At 41.7% G+C, this 14,393-nt stretch overlaps 1 protein-coding gene across 1 annotated transcript; it reads right to left on the reverse strand.

The window, feature by feature from the left end:
* Positions 1-11,009: 11,009 nt before the first annotated feature.
* twist1a (twist family bHLH transcription factor 1a) lies at positions 11,010-12,902 on the reverse strand. Its single transcript, XM_010753108.3, has 2 exons — positions 12,052-12,902; positions 11,010-11,591 (listed from the first exon to the last, which is right to left on the reverse strand). The coding sequence occupies exon 1, from the start codon at positions 12,625-12,627 to the stop codon at positions 12,079-12,081; it is 549 nt and encodes a 182-aa protein (XP_010751410.2). The 5' UTR covers positions 12,628-12,902; the 3' UTR covers positions 11,010-11,591; positions 12,052-12,078.
* Positions 12,903-14,393: the final 1,491 nt, after the last annotated feature.

Here is a 14,393-nt window from a genome sequence, read left to right on the forward strand (position 1 = left end):
AAGCACTAAGGGCTATATAAATAAACTTGATTTGATTTATTTGACATACTTTACACTGTGGATGATTGCACGCCCCTTGGTCAGTGTTTTGCACACCCTCTTCGTTTCAAACACTCTTTTCATTTGAATAATGCATATTTTTTCATATATTTTATTGTAAATATTTCTACTTTATATGAATGATTCTTGACTTTTATTTTTATTTTTTGTGTGTTTATTGTTATGCACCACCTTCACTCATTCTCAAAATTACCTCAGCCCTTCAGGAAGATTGTCTACAAATACTTAAATGAATAAATGCAAAGGAAGAAGTGTGTTTCCAGCAAACTAGTCTCAAGAAATGATAGCATTGTAAAAAGCCAGGCGCCTGGATTACAAGAGGGCAGGGAGGTGTGTGTGTGTGTGTGTGTGTGTGTGTGTGTGTGTGTGTGTGTGTGTGTGTGTGTGTGTGTTGGAAAAATGTTTATTCTTTATTCATATGAAGGTTAAAGTTCTTATGAATATATATTGCAACTCCAAGAAGCCACACTTCCTAACTTGTCTGATATTCATTTATTCTGCTCAAGAGTAGGATACATTTATCTAAGATAAATATAAGACTGCAGCACTGTAAAACCTTTTAGAAATAATTTGTATTTAACTTTGACCAAACTCATGGCAGCTTACTGTTTTATTCTTAGTAGATCTAAAATCTCAAACGAAATCTATAAAACACAAAAAGAATATTATTTTAAAATGTATTTCTGATTATTTTAGTATGTACATTTTATTGTTATTTATTATGTTTTATTCTTATTGCTTTTACATATACATAGTTTTTTATTTATTATTGATGATATATAGCCTGTATTATTATTTTGTTTTCTATAGGCATGAATGCAGTGACAATCATGACTGACATGTATCGAATAATCTGCACCAACATAGGTTTGATCACCAAAAGCACATTTCATCATAATGGTGAGCTTCTTGACACTATGTCAAATAAGGTGTATTATTAGACAATTGCACAAGAAGACAAAAGAGTGCAGTCTGATCACATGGTTGACTAGTGCCTACCTGCAAACCTGGTGCATAATTCATTGCCCTAGTGGCACCTTCATTAACCTGAGCTATACCTTACACTTTCTGGCAAAAAGAGAGTAGGAAGCAAAGAGGCAGAGCCAAAGAGTCTTGGAGTGATTGAAAAAGATTGTGAGCTACAAGAGATCTCTGTGTTGTTCTGGGTCACAATACCTGTCTCCAGGTGGCTGTGTCACACAGCAAGCATGGATGAAGCCAAATAAAGTCTCTGGCTTCTCTATATCCAGAGGAGCGGGGCACATTCACCAGGCTGCCCATTCTTCTACCACTCAGGTGCACACAAAAGAGACCTCCCCTGCACACTCATGTTTCTTGTGTCTCTCTACTTCTTTCTCTGTCAGGCTGTCACAGAAACACACAAGCAAGTCACGACAGTAGACTTTATACCTCTGCTTTATGAGTTACAAGCCTGTTATGACATGTGACAAGTTAATTGGCGTTTTTTCATGCAGTTCTGTGAATACATCAAGATTCAGTTTAGGTGATTGACAGGAAATAAATTAACAAAGTCATGTAGATCATGTAGTAGCAAATACAAAAAGGACTTTTCATTTCATTCTACATCCAGGCTGTTTTTTTTTTTTTTTTTAAGGTGTTTTTAATGATTGCAGACATCAACCTGCAGTGTTGCACCTTTACCACAAGAGGTCACTATCAATCCATAACAAACCCCTGATAGAGAGAGAGGATGGTCTAAAAGGAAGTATTAGTGGAATGTTTCAAACGACATTGTGCATGCCAATCATACATCCAGCAATCCATGCGAAGAAGAACTTAAAGACACAACTATGAGCCACATACATGAACTACTGAGAGGAATTTGAGTTCAATTATAGGATAAAACATTAATTTGTCCGAATGTCTGACAGCAGATTGCAACATGGGAAATAGAGAACACATATAGAGATCATATAGAGATCATTAAAACATATAAACAAAGTAATGCAGCAGACATCCAAAAGATGATACAACATGAAAATTGCCACATATAGGTCAGACACCTCTTTCTTGCTGCACTGGCCTATTTGGAGCTCCAAAGCTCCTCTGGAAGCAGTGTATTTAGCTATTTCCAGTGACATTATGAAACTTAAGTAACTGACAGTTGATAGGAGGATTACAATATATTGCACGAGTGTCGTGAGACATTTAGAACAGCTGCTGCTTCAATACTCATCACTGAGAAAATACAAACGTACAATACTAAAAATACTTTTAACAGCCACCCTTTAAACTGAGCTTCAATACAGGGGTTGCTTGAGACATAAAAGATTTCGGATAGAATACTGCTTTATATGTCAGGTGAGGGCAGATTCATCATTCTTCAAGTCTGTCTAAAAACTCTAGTCAGGTGCCCACAAGTACAGTGAAACAGTTTTCGCTCACTGTACTCATTCCTGCTGTTCACACTTTCCACTAAACGATTCCTTCCTAATCATGGTGGCTCTCCTGGTGGTATACAAGGCCCTAAGCAGCTGCCTAGTTTACATAGGCCTCAGGCCTCTCTGTACTGACTTTTTAATTTTTTGTCTTTTGATTGAGACTCTGACCTGTCATGTACATAATACCATAATATCTGTATTCTCTCTCGGAGTTCCTGTATGTACCTGCTTCATCGCCCTGAATGACTTTGGCCATAGAGGCTGTATGCAGATCACTGATCTTGCAGCACATTAGGACACTAACTAAGACGTTGCTTTTTTTGCATGGCTTTTTGGCTGTTTTTGGTGCAAGACATAATATGAACCTTTTTGCATTTGCCGGATGACCATATGTCAAGTGAGTCACTTAACAATTCAAAATTGATATGTCACTTAAAGAAGTTGATTGATTGATTTATTTCCAAACGTAACGTACCCTTCTGCTCTGCTTAGTAAGCCAATGAGTGACCTGAGGCATAGTGTCCATGGTGGTTTTGCCTGGAGGAGGAAGACCTGTGTGTCATAGTTCAATAGGTCAGGAGGTGGAATGTGATGGCCAATGGTAATTTAATGATGAAGGAAATATGTTTTATAAGTGCATATCTTGGTTGTTACTTATTTTCATTCTGACACATAAAGTATTTGATTCTTACCTGTGATACTTAAAATCTATCTTTTGATGGTAGATAGATAGATAAACAGACACAGAGTAAATAATCATCTTAATGGGCTTAATTTGCTACTTTTATAATGTGACATTGTTCTGAAAAATAACTCAGTTCCAACAAACGCTGTGTCTGCAGCCATATTTTGGCAGAGATTTTCTTTTGTAGATGGATACTGTGGATTATGATGCTGAGAGAAATGAATTCAGGCTGGCCACAGCCACTGTTTCCTATCGAGGAGGACAGTGTCAACCTTTTATAGATATCTTGGGTGCAAGTTTGATATTTATTTGTATGCGTGTCACTCGTAAAAACAGATCATAGTTGGAAGGTTTTCACCAGACAGCAGTAGCAGAGACAAGATGTATTGATGTCTGCATGTTTATGAGTGTTGCTCCTGAGCTGGTGGTGGCAGGGTGACAGAAGGTATATTAGGGGTGACACTGCCTAAATGTTTGCAGATGAGGGCTCCCAATATCTAATCACCACCGTAACAAGGGTCACCAGGGTAGGCCGGTGGGCCAAGTAGCCCAAGGCACTGTGGGTATTAACGGGGCAAGAAGTTTACTCCAGAATCAACCGTTTGTGGGTATGTGAGTATGTGTGTGTGCATGGGGTTAAATATGAGTGTGTATGCCCTCAATTGTCCCTGAACCACTCGCCTGAGGGGAAAGTGTGTTTGGTCACTGCTCTTCCAAACTCTACTTAATACAACCATCTCCCCCCTGACCTTTGCATAATGCACACAGTCACAGTCCTGTCAGGAGTAGGAGAGTGGACACTTCCTAGTGCACAACAACTGTGTCATTCTAGTGTGTTGCGTACCTCCCTGTGGTCTGGTCGCACATGCACAACATAAGCTGGATAGTTTACTGTCCTTGTGGGGAACATATTTCTCAGTGAATAACATTTGGTATGACATTGCACAAAGACAGAATAACAAGCCACATGACTCTTCGGTACCAGACATCAGATCCCACAATTACATCACGGTACTGCACAGAGGTCCAAACAATGTTGCAAACTATTCAACATGCATTAAAAGTAACAAGAAGAACAGCAGGTAGAAGGGCTTTAATTCTTAAATATCTCTTTAAAATTGTTTTTAGTTTTTGTTTTAGCTATGAAAAACATCTGGCATTCAGCACTTTTATGTATAAGTTTTAATTAACTATTGACTGCACTCATGTCCACACAGTCTGTAAAACTGTGTGGAGCCTTTCAAAGTCAACTAATGTGTATGCAACCAATTGCCAATCATTGTTAATTTCTTAGCAAGACAAGTTAATTTGTTGTCTTTTTAGGGAGTTTTTACATTATTCTATCAAATTCATTTGATTTATGTAAAGGTCTACTTAACAAGACAATAGCTGGGATAAAAAATAATAGAAACAAAAAAAGTAATTACAGTCTAATGAACTGTTTTTGCAATTTGCTGGCATTGTGCATCTGTTGTGTTGTCAGTCCAACAGACATCATTAGTTGGCACCATCATATCAGAGTTTGTAAAATGATGTGCTTTTATAGTTGATTAGGGTTAAAAAAGTTTTTAAAAGTAGGTTTGTTTTAGTATAGTTATATCAAATTGGTCCCACTTCAGGTTGGTGATGGCCAAGAAAAAACAACTCAATTTCTCTTGTCTATGTGAAGACTTCCTGTATTAACTCGTCAGCTATGAAATGTTATTATATGCAATTTTAAATCTATTTTTCTCCTCCTGTTTTGAATCACTTACTGCTGGTGAGGTCACTGAAAATAGGTTTTACAGTGTTAATCACCCACATTATGTTAAACTGGGTGGTTTTATTGTTTGTTCATTCTATTCTCATAAAACCAGCACAAAATTGCCCTTTTTATTCTCCCTCTCAGCCATTTCACAGTTGGGTTTATACAGTAAAATAATATAGCCATGTAGAGATAAGGAAGATCTATGTTTCACTTTTCAAAAGAGTTCAAATAAACCTGCTTTTCATCCATTTAGGAAATTCCACAAAAGCGTTGTGGGGATACTGTGGGCAGCAATACCACAGGTCTTCAGGGAACACCGCAGGAGAATATTTCCCGGAATTTTGGGGGCTGTGTAACCGCAGCAGCAGCTCCTTTTGAGTCTGAATGCAGCTCATTTTGAGATAACGCAGGTAGCAGAGCTTTTTTGTCTCCTTCACTGTTCCTCTCTAGAGGATCTGAAATGAAAACAATAAATGAAGAGAAGAAGACAAGGAGGGAAAGGAGGGCAGAGGAGGGAGGAGGATAAATATAGGAGAGGGGAAAAAGGTGCATTTTTTCAAATGGTGAATAATTTGTCTGCCCTGACAAGATGCTGCGCAGGGCCACTTCCTGTGGCTCAGGTTTCAAGTGTGTGTGAGTGTAAATGTGCTATGGGGGGAGGGTCCACTTCCCGGACCAACTCCTGATTTTGGGGGCCCCAGATTTGTGGCAAACTTGGAAAGAAGATGCAGTGAAAGCCGTACTTTATAAAATCCAAAGATAAACCAATTTATTGACTGTAGAGATTTAAATATAGGAGTAGTGAGTGTAAAAATGCCCCTCACACAGGTGATACACAGTATAAATGAATGGTTTCATAAAGCAGGTATTTTATTAACCCTGGGTAATACAATCTGCATTATTTCAGTACACAACCTTACCTCCATATTTGTGTGTGGGTTTGTGCATTGGTGCATATAGGTGTGGTTCATGTGTGTGGGCTCTATCACCAGTTCTTATTAAACAGCCTCGTTCAGACATTATGTTTCCCCTCCCTCTAAATTCATGTCAGACATTAATGGCAAAGTTGATACCCCTGTGGTGTTTTTGCTAATAACCTCTGTTTATCTTAAAGCCACAGTTAGGTTGTACTGTATGAGGCACTTTCTCTCAACCGGACTGTCTGTTAATCACTTTGTTTCAGCGTTTTGCTAAATTTCGGCCTTCATTGATGGATCTGTATCTTATTCTCTTCATGCTCTGGTGTGTGTGTGTGTCCAGCTTGGGGCTTGGCAATGTCTGTTCTGAGGTTTCTGTGGCTGCAGGTAGCGGACCTGTTCACTTAAACACTGTACCTCTAATGTACTCCAGATGATCCAACTATTTATAACTCTCCCACATGCATGTGCTGACACACACACACACACCCCTCTGCCCTGTTGTAATCCAGGCGCCTGGCTTTTTACAATGCTATCATTTCTTGAGACTAGTTTGCTGGAAACACACTTCTTCCTTTGCATTTATATGTGCTTTTGGTCCCAAAAAGACCTTTGCCACTTTAAAAAAAAAAAAAAAGGTAGTGTTACTTTACACTTTTCCTGTTAGATGAGTGCCATGACTCCAGTGTGTCTGTAGGTATGTGTGTATGTGTGGGTGTGTGACTTTGAAAGTTGGCGCTAGCCATCACCAAGCAGCCGGGGGAAGAGAATTATGGGGCATTTAGGCCCAGTTTACAGGACCTGAAAAAAACATGCAAATGGTTCATGTGACACCAAATTCCAGGCTTATAAAATCACACAACCAACACCTTCTAGGGAGGAGAAGAAAGGACAAAGAGACAACAGCCAGACAAGCAAATTCAATGCTCTAATATTACCTATTTGTTACGTGAAAAAACACAAACACACACACTGATCCAGAGCACAACTGGCTAGAAAAATGCTGGCTGGCGATAGTCACTGCATCAGCAAGACTTTGTTTTCTTACAGTCCTGGCATCTTTCTCTTTGTCTTTACAGGGTTTTACTTTCTTCTTGACATACACTCATACTCTCCAGTGCTGCACACACGTTTTTTGTGAATAGCAGTGAGCACATAGTGAGGCATGATGAGTGTTATTGTATTTGTGTGTGGAGGTAAACAAAAAGGTTGAGAAAGGGAGGGAGTCTGAGGAAGAAGAGGAAATGACAGAGGAGAAATATTAAACAGACCGAAGGAGATTATACGATAGTAAAAGGAGAGATGAAGAGGTGGGGAGATATGGGGTGGAAAAGAGGGAGGAAAGAGCGAGGTGAAAAGACAGAAACAGACCACCTCAGAGTAATGAGAGAAGTACTGAGGAGGGAGGAATAAAGAAAGTGGAGAAAAAAGATAGACAGAGAGAGAGAGAGAGAGAGAGAGAAAGAGACCACCCTACACTGAACACCAGAGGGAAGGCTGCAGATTTCAACGTCGATTTCTCTCCGAGCACAGCTCCCCATAGACCAACACTGAGGCCGGAGTCACTCTCACTGCCAAGTCATCCCTCACTTTACCCGTGTGTGTGTGCGTGTGTGTGTGTGTGTGTGTGTGTGTGTGTGTGTGTGTGTATGTGTGTGTGTGTGTGTGTGTGTGTGTGTGTGCATGCATACCCGCTCATGAGAGGGGCCCTCAGAACGCTAGTAAACTACGACTGTTCTCCGGTTATTGCTTTCAACACAGAAAAGTTTGAAAACTTTATATAATCCAAGATGATGCAACACTCTGAGTGTGTGTGTGTGTGTGTGTGTGTGTGTGTGTGTGCTATTAATCTCTGTGCAGAGTTGAGGCAATCTTCTCTACTATTAACACAACAAGTAAACATACACTTCCCCATTGAAAACCACGCATCCATCATTGTGAATGGACCTATGTTGAGTCAAACAATGCCCTCTCTCTCAGTACAACACACACTGTGTTGTGTATGACCTCAGGGCTTTTCCATACTGATGGCCCATCTATGTGTGATAAGACCAGTGTGGTTTCATAAGGTAAACATGGAGTAAACCCCTCCAATCTCCATCAATGCACCCCCCCTAAAGTTCCCAATTTTAAACCAGAATTAGACATTCAAACAGCACAAATCCAATAAAGGAACTTTGTATGGGTACGGGGTAAATTAAGTTAGGAGAAAGAGCCTATGTGTTTGAATGAGCCATGCTGGTCTTTGATAAAGTGCGTATGTTTGTATTCGTAAAGCGGGGGTCACTGTGATATTGTCTGGTATGTGGAGAGTTATAAGGGGCTTGTGCTTAACTCAATCTGCAAGATAAACAGCCCCGAGGCGGGAGAGCTGAGAGGATTCGTATAAGTTCACTCTCTTTCTCCTGCCTCCTTTTCTTACTCTTTTTCTTACTTGTTTGTCGTGTCCTCCATTTTCAAGCTCACTCCTCCGATCTTTATGCGCTGCTCTACCCATAGTTAGTGAACTGAGTGGGTACTTTGTAGAGGTGAATGCGGTGGCTCGTGGTCCAGCTGGGGGTCACTGTAGTCTGGGGACAGGGTCAGATTGAGAGGTCAGAGGTCAGTAATAATGGGTGCAGTTGGCACCGTCCTCAGGGAATGTGTGGGTGTGAGTGCTCATTATGCTAGTGAGTAAGTTTTTGCCCCAACTTCCTTTCTGTCACTCACTTTCCTGCTTGCTTTAACAAAGCCCCTGACTCAATAGAGCAATGCTATCTCTTGTAAATGACTTGCAACACAAGATGTACTATGTTTGTATGTTTGGAGCCCCAAAAAGCTCTTTGTCAGGATCAAACACATTCAGACATGTCACGAAATAAGCACTTTTTGAAGAAAAGAGCAGAGTCCGTTATATCCTGACTTTTAGTCCCTAACATGAGCTGGGTCCTACAGTTTCCATAATGCAGCTCTGTAGCATCTTTCATTAGATTTCTCTGCCTCCCAATTGTCCACTTCTTTCACACCACCCACATCATGCAGTTTTTAATGTAGGCTTACTGTTAAGAAATGAGTCAAGTCCAAAAAATGAAAAAAATAACCATGATGATGTCATCTGGGTTATTTTTTCTTTGCAGAGGTCCCTCTGGAGCTGCAATTTTTTTTTAAACAAGCTTTCAATAATGTGTAAAATTGGCTGTTTTAAAATGACATATGAAGAGTTAGTTTGTCCTCAAAACGCTGCATGTCTGTCATAATTAATATACAGTAAATATGAAACGATAATAATTTTAAGGAATTTTTGGACTGGTCAGCTGGACAAAATAGTTTTATGTATGTTTGTGCATTGTTTGTATACACCAACCAGATTAAATGACTCCTATAAGGTATTTGAGTCTAATGAGTGGTGACGGGGGTCACTGCAAAGCAGAGAATATCCTCAGGTATGATCGTCTTAATTTGAGATCCATGAGTCAAAAGCAGCAGAGCAACACACATATACTAACTGCCTCAGGTTGAGATGAAACACAGATAATTAGCTCTAATGGGAACCAGACTTGCAAATCTAGTCTCTCTTTCTGCCTGTGTGTGTGTCAGTCCAACTTCCTCTACCCCCTGTCTTCTTGTGGTGTTGAGGGTTAATGTAAACCAGCTCTTGTTACCCCATAATGGGGTACTTCAGAGAAAGAGATGTAAGTGAGGGAGACATAAAGCTGAATTAAGTAAAAAAGGAGAGGTAAAAGACAGGTAGGTCTACTTGGGTGTTTAAACAACCAAACAAACTGCAACGTCTGTCGAGGAATGAGAAATCCATTTCTACCAAGATTTACAACCCCTGGCATTATTAAAACACACACAGGCCTGCACCTTTGACTTCTGGATGAGTTTAAGGACTGCAAAGTGTGGAGATATAAACTGTGATTAATGAGCGGGAGAGAGTGTGTGTCAGTCATCAAAGAGTCTATCATAGCACACTTAAATCCAGAGAGCCAGATGCCTTCACACTGATAACAAGCGGTCATCCCATTACCTTCAAACATCAAAGAGGGGGGCAGGAGCTGAGCTGCAGGAGCCCTCTCCCCCCTGCTCTCTCTCTGTGGAATGTATTTCCCTGTTTGGTAGGCGTGAGAAATCTCTCTCCATGTGTGTATAACCTATAAATGTGTGTGTATGTGTGTGTGTGTGTGTGTGTGTGTGTGTCTTGAAGCCTCAGAGGTGACATTCCTCCATGTCAGAGCAACAGCCTCAAGTTTAAGATAACACGGCCACGGTGATCTGAGGGTGGGAATCGATTCCCCCAAGTGGCAGGAGGGGAGCCTCGGGTCAGAGCTGATGGCTTTACCTTCCGCACGCAACCCGTGATGCAAAAACACAATAATGCTCTAATAATCATCCCTCAGCAACCCTATGGAGAGATTTGAAACTATGAGGTGTTGTATCTTTCATCTATGATATATCCAACTGATACTACTTTAGTACTCCTGTAATAGCCTATAGCCTATACTGTGAAGTCTTAAAGTATTTGTTATGAGACATTTAAAGGAAGGATACTTTTGGCTTTCAGCAAGTAAAGGTATTTTTATAGATATATGGCAGGTATATGGTTTGGTAGGAAGGGTGCATGGGTTGCAGTCCTCTAATAAGAAGAGGATTGAATTTGTGGCACAATTTCAGTGCAATGTTATCTGTACAATGTGTTAAAAATACACATATTTTGTCCTCCCTGTGGTATTATAACTTCTATGATTCATGGTGTTCCTATGTGAAAAACTCCTTCTTTTTTATTAAAATTACAGGTATGTGTAATCATACAGGCTATTCAGTTTGCATTATGAGCCATATCCACCCATTTTATCTCTCTGAGCTCTTGGGGTATAGTTGCTGTAGCACCTGCAGAAGACTCCCATTCTGACCTGTGGCTCGGAGGACATCTGGGAATATCATGCATGTCTCCCACTGCTCCACATTCACCCAGTTCAAACAGACCACCGGCTAATTATGGCTTTCCCAGATCCCTGAGCTCAAGAAATCACTACAGAATAAGCCTTGGGTATGAGATGTTTTCTTTTGCCCCCTCCACTGTGGTTTAGTTAACTGGAGATTCAGCAACAACCAGTGAAAATAAACTCTCTACATAGGCCCAGACTGCTGAGACTATGGGAAATGTTTCATGTATTTAAAAGAATTTTTGTGTCACGCTTCAGTTGAAATTGACCCGTTTGTTGTTTTAATGTCCAGCCTCTTGTTATGGAGCTTGATCCCAAGTCTATAATGAATATCCAGACAACTGAGAAGTAGGAATGATACTTTGATTTTTTTTTTTTTTTAATTGAAGATGTTGCCAAATATTTACAAAACTCAAAATGTGCAGACTCCAGATCCATTCAGCATTCTGAGATATCCCAAAAATAAATAACTTTTATTTGAGTGTGGGGGAGAAGGAATTTCAAACATGTGTAGAAAAATAAATACAAAATACTTCATTTGCTGTGAAACACTGTCACAGGGAATGTGGAATGAATTGTCATTTTTCTCTCTTGTTTCAAAACAGAGCGGCTCCTCAGAGCTCATATTGTTTTTACAAACATTCATAGTCGCAGTGGTCTTTCTTTCTTCATATCCGTCCTGTCTGTCCTAAGTGCTCCCTTGCAAACATTACAGTCCATGCAATGGGAAATATGAAAAGCCCGCTCTCCTCAGAGGCCTGAAGCACAGAGGCTGGGCCTCAGCTGTGTTTGGCCTTTTTGTTTCAGTCTATCTGAAGTTTCAGCCTGGTCCACTGGTTCTTCAGACTGGGCAATCTGTGAAAGAAATATTATTTTGATTAAGAAAAACATCCAATACACAGAAATGTATCATTTGTAGGACTCAGTTTGATGCATTTGCATATTTGCACACACTAAACCTGGTTGTTGTGTGTAAGCAACATAAATGCAAATCTATATTTTCAGAAAAAAATGCATACCCCCCTTATGAGCAATAGCTTCTCAGCATGGTGTGGGAATTTTACATTTTCAGGTGGATGGTGAAGATGTGTTTGTGCAATCTACAGGTATCTGCACCACGACTAAATAAAACAAACTTTTTTGTGAATTTGAGAGCTGTTTTAGGAGCATGCCATACAAATAATGCACCAAAAGCATCCGCATTGGAATATTATAAGCATATTGCTTTTGTTTTTATCTGGTGTCAGTGCGTAAAATACGCATGGGAACTTTTTGGCACACTGTAGGATGAAAAGTGAAAAGGCGCTCAGCTTACCGTGCTGCACCATCCACAGCAGCCCTGCTAGTGGGACGTAGTAGACAGGGACCACGCGCCACCCATCCTCCAGACCGAGAACGCGTAGCTCAGGCGCTCGTGCGCCACGTAGCTGCAGCTGGTCCCTCGCGCGTCCAGCTCGTCGCTCTGGAGAACTTGGCACAGGAAGTCGATGTACCGGGCCGCGAGCTTCAGAGTCTGGATCTTACTGAGTTTGTCCGATGGGAGGGTGGGAATGATCTTACGCAACGACGTGAAAGCCTCGTTGAGGGACTGTGTCCGTTGCCGCTCGCGGATGTTGGCCATCACGCGCTGAGTCTGTAGGTCGTCGAAGGAGGGCTCGGGGCTGCTGCTGCCTTCACTGCCGACGCTCCCTGCGCTGCCGCCTCCGCCGTCACAACTCTTTCTGCATTTCTTCTTCTCGGGACTCGGGCTCTCAGTGTCTCCCTCCTCATCATCATAAGCGCTCTTCCGCGTCGCCCTCCGCTTCCTCGCGCCTCTCCGCGGCAGCTGACGGTCGGTCTCCTCCTCACTGTTCCCCGCACTGTCCATTGGGGAGGAGTCCTCTTCCCGCATCGTCTCTTCCAAAACTTTTCTTTGGTCTATTGGACCGTAATAACCCCTGACACTAACCCACTGAACTGGTTACAACATCAACAAACACGACAGGTAATAAGACGTGTGGCCTGCAGTGGAGGTGTGAGCTTGTATAACGGTAAATCTCGTGCGCCACAGAGAGGGAGAGGTATCTGCCAAGACTGGGACGACCGGGGCTCTTATAGCGGGCAGGAGGATTTTGGGGAGCGCTGTGATTGGGTGAGGAGGGGTGTAACATAATACTGCAGGAATGGGAGAGTTCTAGCTATAATATCAGGAATGGTGTTTAAGACACACAGGCTCCTCTGCACAAGATTGTGAAGGGGGGTGCAGTTGGGGCGCGGTGTTATTGAATCATAGGTGTAGTTTGTGCAAGGACAGTAACTGTCCCGCCTTTAGGGATACATTTTTTCTCCCTTCCCCACCCCAAGTTATGTCTCCCCCCAATCTCTCACTCTTTAATTCATTATTAATTAAACATAACAATCGTCACCTATGTTTAAAGTGTATAACCTTCATATTTACTCACTTTTGTTTTATTTCGAGACCCATTTTAAGTTGTTACCGTGCGTCAATGCGCATGGACTTCCTTTTACTTCCTTTCTTATTGCAAATCAATCAAAGAAACTGAGAACAAAACAAAAAATCCTCTACAAGTCTGTTGCAGGCCTCAATCTCCTTGTTAGGTCTAGATGCTGCCTGTGATGGGAGCAGTGGTGGCGTTGAAAAATATCAGTCCTACTGAAACACAGGAGGTTGTCACAACAGGAGGTCTGCGCTCGTAAGCAGACCGTGGTGTTTATTTTCCCGTCAGCGGCCCCGCGTTGAGGTATGCGCTTAAATAGGTCTGACTCCCGCAGGGATCTGGACACCGCGGCTCAGGTTTAAAAGACAAGCCGTCCCAGGGAGCTCTCAGGGCGGATCCGTGCTCACAGCGGGGTCGCTAAAGGCGGTGTACTGCAGGAGCGCAATGCAAACACTGGAGGTGATAAAGATGGACGAGCGAGAGAGAGAGAGATAGAGAGAGAGAGATACTCCAAACACTCACACATAACCACCCAGCTCTGGGGACTAACACAATATAAAGTCAAAACCCAGTAGATACATCTACGTGTGGATGAAACATGATGTGGCACCTTTTGGAGGTGGTCTGTGGAGGAAGGCCTCAACTTTGATTTGGGAGGATGGCACACGAGGAGGGTCACAGCAGGCTCAGTCTGGGCCAACCCCAGGCACCTTTCGGGCCTGAATCCCCACTAAACATCTCGGGTCTGTCACTACCTCTACGGAGCTTGTGTCACCCCTTTCCTCATATCTCTGACTCAATTTACACATCAGTGGCAAAGATAATATCCAGCGTCATGCAGTGCCTGAATTCACAATTCAGATCCGCTGTATCTTCATTTATTTGTAGGGGACACAGTAGATGAGACGTTTAAGGCCCACTGTATAAATCTTTCTTGTTCGTTCTCATCCCTTCTCTTCTTTTAAGGGAAACATAAAGCTGACCTGTTCTCAGCCTCACCTGTTCAACGGGATCGCTCTCCAAGGTCCTGAAACAACACACCTGAAGTCTTGGAAACGTCATCACATTTCCTATAGGCTATATCTTCTATTGAAAGTTATATTAGATGTTTAAAAATGTAGATTTCTTAAAAAATAGATGCAGTGTTCTTATACTACAAAATAAAGGCACATAAAGGGCATTAATCGACATTATTGCCCTATACATTACCCGTTGTTTT

The sequence above is a fragment of the Larimichthys crocea genome, chromosome XIII (genome assembly GCF_000972845.2).
Source record: "Larimichthys crocea isolate SSNF chromosome XIII, L_crocea_2.0, whole genome shotgun sequence".
NCBI classification, from domain to species: Eukaryota; Metazoa; Chordata; class Actinopteri; family Sciaenidae; genus Larimichthys; species Larimichthys crocea.